The 11320-nt window shown below is 41.7% G+C and overlaps 1 protein-coding gene across 1 annotated transcript in view; it reads right to left on the bottom strand.

Moving 5' to 3' along the window:
- IL16 (interleukin 16) overlaps positions 1-11320 on the bottom strand; it is a 26066-nt gene that overhangs the window by 13918 nt on the left and 828 nt on the right. The window contains exons 2-5 of the mRNA XM_031055997.1: positions 4047-4183; positions 3245-3377; positions 1672-1765; positions 1088-1230 (exon numbers count right to left, since the gene is read on the bottom strand). Coding sequence (XP_030911857.1) covers positions 1088-1230; positions 1672-1765; positions 3245-3377; positions 4047-4183 — 507 coding nt within the window. The remainder of the gene's footprint in view (positions 1-1087; positions 1231-1671; positions 1766-3244; positions 3378-4046; positions 4184-11320) is intronic.

Genomic DNA, 11320 nt, shown 5'->3' with positions numbered 1-11320 from the left:
TGCTTTTTTTTTTTTTTTTTAATGCAGCAAAGTGAAACTAGCAGGTGTTGAAGAGTGAAATAATCAGCCAAAATTATGGCTTCTGCATATGCAAGAGTGTCAATTTTGACATGAAAACCAGCTTATCTATTCAACATGGGATTTGGAATGGGATTAAGAGGTGAACAGGTATGCAACACCAAAAACACACTCTCCAAAATGCATTCTCTCTGTCTGACCAGGATGACTGTTCGTTCTGGTATGAGTCTTCTGAATCTGAAACAGGAAAATTTCAAATTTCCTTTGCTTCTGTGTGAGAATACGCTTTTGTTTGTGCTGGGTAGCAATACCCAAAGCAAGGATGCTGCCAAAGAGCCTTTTCAAATGGGCAGCACATGCCACGAAGGAGCTTTGAGGAGAAGGAAACTCAGTGAATCCTTGATGACCTGTCTGTGCACTCGGGTGTGGTTTGATTGGGTTTGTGCTCTGGTTTGCAGCCTCCCTATTCCTGTTAAACCCTTTGGTCCCTCACGGTTGGTGATGGGCCAGAAGAAGGCAGGGAGGGAGGTGGGAGCTGAGTATGAGGAGCTTTGCCTCCATCTCCTTCTCCAAGTCTGAGCCTGGGGACCATAAACACCCAAAGCATTTCCCAACATTTCATGGATCAGTTGGCATCTATCTGGAGAGCGCCTGAGCCAGCCTCCAGCCTCCTTTAACAGGTGTTTAAATCTGTCTCCTTCTGTGGGAGCCATGGTCAGTCCGTACCTGCTTGTGGCCATGGCTGGGCCAGCACAGGTGCCAGGGGAGACTGGTGGCACTGGGGCACAAAATGGGGTGGTGTAAACCACCCTTGGGAATTTAGCCACACTAAAAACCTGCTGGGCCATGGGAAGGAGAACATGGAGACATGGGGGTTTGCTGGCACAGAGCCTTTCCTGCTCTCCCACCCCTCAGAGAGGAGATGTTGGGGGCAGAAAGGAGGCAGAGTGACCATCGCCCTGGCAGGGCCTGCAGGGCATAGGGGATCCGGCAGGATGTGCCATGGTCGTGCAGAGAGCCCTGTTGGGGACAGCACCGTGTGTTCCTCGGGTGTCTCTGTGGCACTCACCGGGGCTCTCCCTGCAGGGCAGTCCAGCTGCTGTGACAGCGATTTTCGGCCGGCGTGGAGGCCGTGGGGCGGGCGCTCCCTGAGGGGCCCGGCTCTGCGCGGCGCCGGGCCCTCCACAGCCCCGGCCCAGAGCGGGCTGGCACCTGCCGGTGGACAGAGAGCCCAGTTACTGCACAAGGCTTGGACAAACAGCATAGGCCTTTTAGGTAAATGTTACTCAGAAACGGTTTTCCCTTTGTAAATCTCATTGTGAATGGATTGATGTTTTCAGTCGTCACTTATTTAATGTTAAACATAGTAAAAAGCATGCATCCCCTACCAAAAAAGTATTGGCCTATCTAGAATACACCATAAAAAAAGCCTCAAACTATAAAATACAAACCTTATGCACCAAACCAGGATGCAGGATGTTGTGAATACAGCAGCTGATGATTTTATGCATTAGCAATTCTTAGCTAAGGATCCCAGAATAAATTTGGACAATGTTCAACATTTCTTTTAGCACCGTAGTACCATCACACACAATGGGGTGATCTTCACCCCCTGAGTATTGCAAGAAAACAGATTATTGCTCTGTAACTTACTGGTGGAGTTACTGCGAGTCCGCTGGCATGCAGCCTTACCGTGCAGAAAACCATTCTGTATTTCCAAAGGCCTGTCCTTACGTGTTGGTGTTTCCTAAAACAAAACAAACAAAAACCCAACAAGCAAAACCCATGGCTATGCGAGAAACTTCTGAAGTGATCTATTCTTAAAAAACAAATTTCTTCTAATTTGGCTTGCACAGATTTCAGCCTGAATCAAAAAAACCATGGAGCAAAATTCATTATTTAAACTAAATAGGAGGATAAAGGAGAATGAAGCCCAAATTTTGCTATAAAAATGATTGTAACAAAGTAATAAGATAGAAATAGATTCAGGTCCTTAGACAAAATGAACAGAAAATTAATTGGACACCCTCAATTGGTCCAGACAGATTGATGGATGGGTAAGATATAGCCATACTTACCTAATTTCTGGAGGTAGCTGATGCTTTTCAGGTACTCAAGCACCTTAGGGAGGTGTTACATTCAAGAGGAAAATTCTTAATCCCATTTTATGCAAGAGTGGATAGGTGTCTAACTTCTGATTCAGATGGATGTTTTTTAGTCAAAATACAATCTGAGCATTCAAAAACCTCTGAGGACTAAGTTTAAGAGCTTTCAAAAAAATCAGTACCTTCCAGTTGGAATCTCTGGTTGCTTTTGAGAATATAATTCTAGCATTTAAAAACTTGTAGATAAAACATTCAGCTTTCAAAATGCAGATTTTTAGAGCTGTTGGAAAATAAGTACATGATCACATCTGAATAGCAGTTGATCTTAGGAATAATTTTTGAGTGGTTCCTGATAGTCCTGATTCTGATCCTGTTTCCATGGCACAATTATTTTGGTCCTCAGGGAATCCCAGTTAAAGGAAGAACATTATTAAATACAGACACCATATGGAAACTGATATAAATAAAACAAAATGCCAAATTTTTGCTCAGTGTTAGTCAGCAGGAGCTGAGACAGGAGCACTGTCAGAGCACGTTCAATTCTGTTTGGAGATGCAAGACCTATGGAATTCTAATTTTCCTTTCGGACAGCAGGTGGGGGTATTGCCAAGTAGCAAAATCCTACTAGGGCTTTTCCCTTAGGGATCTCCTCAGAATTAGAAACACGGAGAAGATCCTTAAAGAGGAATTTTGAAAATTATTTTGCAGTGTTTCACTTGCCAAGTTAGCTAGCTTGAAAAGTCTTTGCTATTAACTATGGATCCTAGATTCACAGAACTACTTTGTTTGAGGGCCTGCTCTCTGGCTTCTCTGGGATTCATGGATCTTCCCTTAAATCCATTTCTGCCTTTCTTCAACTTCTAAATGGAAAATTAATATTGGCAAGCTGTGTGTTTCTAAAAGAAGGGTTTGAACAGCCCTTGCTAGAGTTTCCCAGAGCCTTGGCCTCCCCACAGCCTCTGTTTATCTGGGAAAAAGCTATGCTGAAAGTCACCAGAGTCTGACCACAGGAGGTTTTGGGTTTTGTCATGAAAGGCAAAACCATCTTCAAATGTCTGATGAACAAATTCCCCTCCTCTCTAAAGTAAATGTCCCATCACCTCACAGTTGCTCATGCTTACTTTGTGAGCCATCATGATGTTCACCAGCCGTGTTGGTGGGGGAATGAGAGACTCAGCATCCTTTCTGGACAAGTCTTTCAGTGACTGTACATTTAGTGCTAACAGTTCATCCCTTGGGCTCAGGCAACCATCTCTTAAAGGAAAAAAAGAAACATTTGTATATTATTTCACACAGAATAATATCTGCCTGTTCCATGTGCTACCTGTCTCACTATCTGAGGAGTCAGCTGCAGCTCTCCCTTTGCCTTGACCTGGGCTGCCATGAGGTGCCTGGGTGTGTGACACACCCCATCCCCTGCTAGGACTTTTCCCCATTGCTGTTCTCTTCTGCCTAGTCCTGGTGATCACTGGCTGCCTGATGATCACACAGCTGACATTGAGGCAAGATATTCCTCCCTTCTCACTGTCTTGCACTAAAAAATTGATCAAAGACTACATTTACTTCCTGTCACATTGGCTCACATTGCTTCCCAGTGGCCTTGTGGGACTGATGCCAGCCTACACTGCCCTTTAACAAGGGATAACCATTTGAAAACCTGATGTTATGTACACTCTCTCTTCTTCCAGGTTCTATTTCTTGGTGTAATTGAGCAGCATAGATCCCTGAGTGGTCACAGTTTTATTTTTCTACAGTCCTGACCTGTGTCTCCAACTGGAAGCGATGTAAGGAATGATTCCCAGACATCATTTCTTTTCTCTGGAACTGAGCTTCAAGGCATAGCTTGTCACAAAAAGCTGGTTGTGCAAACTCTGTGCAAACACACATCTCTGTAATAGCCAGCTAACTCCACATGTACTGTACCTGTTTGCTGGACCTTCAGCAGGCACATGGCTGCCTGTTAACCCTTTCCAGAAAGATGCACATCTCGGACTCCTGGAGAGCTTCATTCCTGAGCTGCTGTTCCCTGACGTTGAGCACAGCCTGCAGATGCAGCTGTCCTGATCCAGAAGATGAAAGGTTGCATGAGCAAAAATGTACTAAAGCTGTTAAAAGTTACTTACACTTATTCTGAACCTTTTTAAGAAAGGCATAGAACCGGGTTGCCTCCCAGGAGAACAGGAGCCTTTAACACTGTCCATTTGAGAAAAAACAATGGAGTTACAGAGTCAGTGTTTTACAGAAGTTATTATCCTTAGGACTTCAGTGGCTTCTGGCTACAAGAGGGAAGAATTACAATATAGTGTCTCTTTGCATGAGGGGAAGAGAACAAATAACACACTTTTCATAGTAACTGGGTAAACTTTGCCTATGCTAACTATTGTAAGAATAGACAGGGAGGAAAATAAACACATGCCAGAAAATTAAATGCTCTGGAAAACAGAAGAGGTCTGAATGGAAAATAAGTAAAATAAGTGTATACAAAACACTAGAAGCTCCACCCCTGCTGCTGACTTGTTAAGTGGGGGCAGGGGACCAGAAAGGTCTGCAGCAGTGGAAAATTTTTTGTCCACTCCAGACTGGTTGAAATTGCTGTAGTCTGCATTGCATCTGGAGGACTAATTGTAAGCATATCTTTAATGCAGTTATGAATCATTAACACAGGGCCATTCAGAAGGAGAAGTAGTGCTTTGAGACATATATGGAAAGCAAAGAATGGAGCAACTTAGCACATGAAGCACAACACATTCGACTAGGAAATACACTCCTGTGGCACAAATGTGAACACCTAAAAATTTTAAAGAGACGAGGAAAGCTGGAAAGTTAGCACACAACTTCTTTTCCATTTGCTTAGTATTTCTCCTGATTCAAGAGAATCATTCATTTCTCACTTATTCTGCTCCCAGCTGAACCCACCTCCTCTGCCCTCGCCAGCCTCTCCATACTCCACAAAGTGAAGAGGGCTCTCAGTGTATCCTGGATCCAGGCTTGTTCCCAAGAGATTTGTGTGACTGAGGTATAGATTTCTGAAGGGGAGGCAAATTTCATATGTTAGGACAGGCCACAAAGCATAACAGTGGTCAACTGTCTGTGTTGCTCCCAGGGCCCCTGGTCAAAGTGCATAAACTATTTCTAGTAATCTGTAGTCCTCTGAGAGCACAAGGAAAGCTGTGTAGCCACTTTCACCATCAGTAGGGCTTCATTTCCTCCCTAGGCAGAGCTCATCCAGCCCTGAGGATGAGAATCATTGCGCTGCTTCACCAAAAATCAATAGGTATTGCATCATTCCTAACTGACAGCAAACACAAAATGCAAATTACAGCAATGTCAATAAAGGTCATTATCTTTCAGGCTGACTGCCGAAGCCTGGCTCGAATTCTGAAACCTGCCAGAGTAAATCTGTGAATGAATGAAATACTTAACTTGGGGCCCTGGGCTGAGTTCAGTAGGTAATGGATAAGGGCTATACTTGTATTGACTGACTCGTTAACTCTGTGGGTTTGCTTACATTCCAGATTGTCTGCCTTTGATGAGGAGTGTCTGAATTTTACGAAGCCTTTTTTGTTCGTGAAGAATTTTTCTGGTGAGTAATATGTTGGTAAGGATATAAGCATGGACAGAGTTCTATCTTAAACCAGTTGGCTTGAACTCTAATATTAGTTTTGGAGCTTTTATATTTACTTTTCACCCAAGATAAATATCTTGGGAAATTCTTACTTGAAATCAGGATTACATTATGTTCTTTTTTTTTTTAATGATCTTATGGCAGTTCTTTGAAGTCTTCAGCATAGTAACAAAATAAAGAATAACATTCTGATGCCTTAAAATTTGAGACCTTGAGTAGCAAAAAATAAGAGTTCTCTTTTCTGTTTGTTTACACTGTCCTTTATTTCAAGTAAGATTATGACATTACAGGTCAGATTCTGCATACATGGAGCATCCATTGAAACTCACAGGTTTTTCAATAAGGCGATGTGCTTGTTGTAAAACAAGAGAAATGTAAGAAAGATATTAAAGATAGGAAATTATTCTGCCATTTGGCTGAGTATTTCTGAGATGCCAGCTGCTTGTGGATTCGGGCTGTTATGAAAGAATAATGGTATTTAAACTCAGTGTTTAAAAAAGTAATTTTCTTTCTTTTTCCTCTAGTCAGAATTCAAGTTTTTGGACTTGCCGGCTTCTCTTCTTAGGAGTCCCTACTCTTGTGAAATGCTCCCTTGAAAGATACACATATCTTCTCACAGACACCTGTCAGACACACAGCTGTTCTCCACACTTCATTTTATTGATTTTCATAGGCCTTTTCAGACTGTCCCCAACTCATCTCTGTTAAAAGCTGAGTCCTGCCTTTCCTATAGCTTGTTCACAGTATATAGCTACTGTGTTCATCATATTTATAAATATCCTCCTAATTAATTGTCCAAAAGTGTTGTGTGTCTGCCCAGTTACCCAGGACATCACAGAGAGCAGTGGGTTTGGCTCTGAGGTTTTTCATTGCAGCACCATGAAAGTCTTTTGGGGAAAAGATTGTATTCTGTACAATGGGACATGTGCCAGGCTGGAAATTCTGGGTTTTATTGGGACATCCGTGTGAAACATCACCAAATCAAAACTGATAGGAAGATTTTTCCAAGAACTGTAAGTTGCATGCACTTAGTCACTAGGAAAGTAGAGGTTAAATCCCTTGTGCGCAGCAGAAAAATCCTGGGAACAATTTTTGCTTAGATTTTTAGTCGTATTACCCATTTGGGCTACATTTCAAATTAGCTCCATGTCTCAATCATTGCTGCAATTCATTTAGGTGAATTACTTAAAAAAATAAGTTTTTATTGGTCTATGGACATGTGGCAAATATCTGTATGTTGTCAACATCTGTATTTTTTGGGTCCTGGATATAGATCATTATATTCATATCCAAGTTATTGCAACATGACAGAAAATTAATAAAAGCTGTTTTTCAGAAAAAGAAATGTTTGACCGATTCTTGTGCGCACAGTCAATTTGCTTTGGGTTTCATTCTTTAATATTTTTTTTTTCCTGTCTCTGATTATTTTATGCATAGGGATACTGCTGGTGGTTCCAAGAGTAAAGACAGTATTTATTTTTACATCCTTTTCCTTTTTAAATTGTTCTGTTTGTTTTGAGAGGTGATTTGTAGATCTGAATACAGTGAATACTGAAAATTTGCTAAAAAAAGGTTGTCAGGTTTGAGGTGTGGTTAGGTGGATCCTAGGTCAGCCTTGTCTCTTCATTATTAGAACATATATTTAAACATATATTTTTTGCCAGTGAATAAACTCTCTGCTTTGTCTTTCAGCATTTCAGGACTCTGAGGAAACTTTTATCTGCATTGTATGTTCCACTCAAAGCAAAATTTGTATTTAAACTGAGTCTGCTTGGCTGACAGATAAAAAGTAAAGGACTTTAAGAGCCGTCTGGAATGTTACACAGGTGAGAATAGATTCACTTTTCTTGTGTTTTTTCTGGAAAAAGAATTGGTACATCCAGGCCAACTCTCTCTTCCTGTTCCTGTTTTTTGTCACCCAAAATGCAAAGCTTCTGAGGATGTTTTTATCTGCCATTTAAAAGATTCTTTTTTTCCTTCATGCTTTCATTAGACATTTCTAACCAAGAGTCCCATCTCAAAACATCTCATTCCAGATGTTGTTTAGAAATAAGGGTAACCATGGCATCTGTGGAAAACTGAAAAACTTTTGTGCACTCTTAAAGTAAGACACAGTAGTTAGATTGTCTGAATTGAAATGTTATACAAGGCTAGTTCAAGTAAGGTCTTGGACTCAGTTAACCAAGTGCATGACAATGAGCTAATTGACTGCTGGTTTAAAAAAAAAGGAAAAAATAAAAGGAAAAATATATCTAACAGCAGTACAATAATTTATTAAAATATTTAGTTTTTCTGGTCTTTCACAGTCTTATGACTATGAAATGGCTGGGATTTCTGAGAGAATATGGTCTTTGGGGATTTTCTTCAAGGAGCAATTTTTTTCTGTCTCAATTCTGACAGAAAGAGCCAGAGTGTCTCTGGCATAAACTCACTCCACTGGCTCTGACGTACCCTAGCCCAATGCCTTGGTCTTTTAAAAGTATTTATAGTAGGTGTAATTAATTTTCCCAGCAGCATATTCCCTTTGAAACCAGTAAAATGGCAGAAGCTGGAAAGCCAGGATGATGCAAGGAGCAGGGCATGAGATCAAGCTTTGCCCTAGACTGACAATTCAGCACATCAGGTGTTACAGAAGGACGTTTCCCCTGTCATCTGCCCTTTGGTGTGTTTTCCTGGGAGCCTTTGCTGGCCTGCATTTTGCACCACATCCTCTAGTAGTGGAACAGCTCCTCTCCCAGCTTGCTCTGAGGATGACCTGGTGATGTGCACCAAAAGCAAGGAGGCTGGGCAGACAGAAAGAGAGGTGTGAAAACTGAGGAGAACACATAAATATCTAAATAAATGCAGTCTCTTCTCCTGGCTTTGGTTTTCCATCCTGCCCATGGGCTTGTGTTTGAGACATTACAGTCTGTTGCCTTAGCACTTGTGCTGGTACCAAAGGGCCAGCTAACTGGTGTTTGCATCAAGGCAAGTTAATAAAATGATATTCTGCTGATGACCAAAGGAGAAAAATTACCCTTTGCCTTTTTCCCTTCTTCAAGCAGAGAGTCAGGGACTACAGGAAGAAAGGGTGCAGAAGTTTTTAGAACCAAGTAGAGCCATGCAGTCAGGTCAGCTTAGTTCCTGCATTTGTTTAATCAGAATTCAACTCTTTTCTATTCTAGTTTATTCTAGGTGATATTTCAGCCCTGCTATGAGCCCCACTGTAGCTCTCAGCACTTCCCAGGGTTTTGGGGATATTGGGAAGATGTAATGGAATGCTTCTTGGAGTAGTAGAAGTGCTTCTTGCAGCAGCTCTCACACTCAGCACAGCCTGCTGTTCTCTGAAGGAGCTGATATCATCTGTTCCTGCCCAGTTCTCCAACAACTGGAGTTATTTCCATCTGAGCAGGCAAAGACATCTTCCACAGTGTCTGCTGTGTCCATGCTCAGGGTATCAGATACTGCTTACCATTTCTTTGGTTTCTTTTCTTTCAGGCCATGTGAAAATTGCTGATTTTGTGAGAAGCAAATTGTGAGGAGATCTGCTTGTTTATACATAGACCAACTGGCAGTCCACCATACCCGACCAAGCACACCTCATCTCAGAAAATGTCTGAACAAGTGACAAGTGATAAGGAATAGTCAGTTTAAGTGAATAGTGGGTCACAGGAGCCAAATGAATTAAAAGACAGTTCATCTGCTCTCACTACTGACAGAATATTAGAGGAGGAAAAAAAGCCTCTTTTATTTAGTCCTGCAACACTGATTTGCTAATAATTTATTGCTTATGGTGTATCCCATGCAGTCAGTAGAGTATGGCTCAGAGAGGCACTTAAGGTTTTCAACAGAAAAAAAGGAATTTGCATTTTGAATACTGATGTTACAGGTTCCCCCTTACTCTGGAGAAGAAATGCACAGGGAGCATTAAATCATGCAGCACTTTTAGGCATTCTTCTCTCCTTCCTTGTGACAGCAATATTAAGTTGTTTGGTTCTGTGGGAGTTATTAACACCTTCAGAGTCATGCTTAGGGCTGGAGGTGCTGGAAAGCAGAATAATGGAATATCCTCAAGAACACCACAGAAAGAATGGAATCAATTTTCTTGAACAAAGACAAGGATTCTTCAGCTCTGAGTCACACATCATGAATTTCTGAAGTGTCACATTTAGATGGAGGAGAGAGAATTGCACTGGGACATGAAAAAATGCCTGTTTGACTTCTTAAAGAGAGAAGGCTTAAGCTTTGTAAGGCATGTGGTACAGAAGATTGTTCTGACAGGCTTGTGCCATATTGAAGGTAGAGATCACTGCTTCATACTCCAAGGGGAAAGCCTCAGCAGCACAGGACAGGGTTGGTGTGGCTGTTACCAGTGTTCATCCTACTTAGCAAGCCAAGATAAGACTTCAGAATCACTCATTGATCCATGACTCTGAAAGGTATGGAAGATTAGCAAGTAGCATTTGAAGAGGTTTAGATTGCTATGAGAGCTCTGGAGTGGGAATTTAATGGTACTCATAGTCTACAGCAGCACTAAGCAACCCAAATGCTGCTGTGAGGGACTAAGCTGCTGACTAATTTATGTCAGCATCTGACACATGCTCTTCAGTGACACTGATGCTTCAGCCTAAGAGTGGATTTGTATCCTTAGCAGTTCTATTTTATATGTGCAAAGGCATTGTGGGACTTACTCTGTCCCTCAAATCCCTTTTTTAGCTGCTTGCCAGCTATAAAAGCAAACAATCTAAACTTCCAGTCTGAGATAAGATACTGGGGAGTTGCATGTGGATATGGATCACAGCAGTTATTGGAGCCCTGCACACACAGGAGATGTGCAAGGAAATAGACTGTGGCAGCTGACACACACCTAAGTGCTTCAGCTTTTGAAAAGAAAAGATGGGGAGTGCACAGAGGCCAGCTCCTCCTTCACTCACAGAGGCATCAGCAGGGTGCATAAAGACTGTTTCCAAAAAGTAGGAGTTGGCATGTTTTTGCAGGGGACTGAGTGAGTTTTGGGACTTGGGTCTTATTTTCTGTCAGAATGCAATAGCAAATTGGTTTGGTTTTGTCTACCTGCTGGGACTTTGCCAAGGGTGGAAACACCTTGCATTCATCCTGCTGCAGTTTTTGTGATGCTGGGCATGCTGTGGTCATCATCAAGGGTAAGGGGAGATTCTGATTTTCAGTACCTCTTGTGCCACTGTGTTTTTAGATATAGATGTCTAATTTTAGCCAATATATATTTAAGTTATGTAAAATAAAATAGAATATACAAGGAAAATTATTTAGGTGACAGAATCAGTTCTTTTAGATAAGCATGTATCTGCACAGATAAAAGGCATAAGGTAATAAAGGAGGTGCCAGGATGACACTTGCAGTGAGGTCCCTTTTACACATCACAGCAACAGGTAGAGAGAAAGTGGAAAAATGAGGCTATCCTACTGAAAGAACTTTCTAAAGCCATCTAAAATATATTGCTCAGACTGAGAAATTGTTCAGATTGTTAGGGTTCACATAGCTGATTAAAGAATAGCATTGTAGTAAGAGGCTCTTAGACTTTTCACATCTCTAGGAAGTGTGACATCTCTGGTGG

Source organism: Geospiza fortis, unplaced genomic scaffold (genome assembly GCF_000277835.1).
Source record: "Geospiza fortis unplaced genomic scaffold, GeoFor_1.0 scaffold171, whole genome shotgun sequence".
NCBI lineage: Eukaryota > Metazoa > Chordata > Aves > Passeriformes > Thraupidae > Geospiza > Geospiza fortis.
Note: the sequence above shows the minus strand (reverse complement) of the source record. Positions and strands in the feature narration are given on the sequence as shown.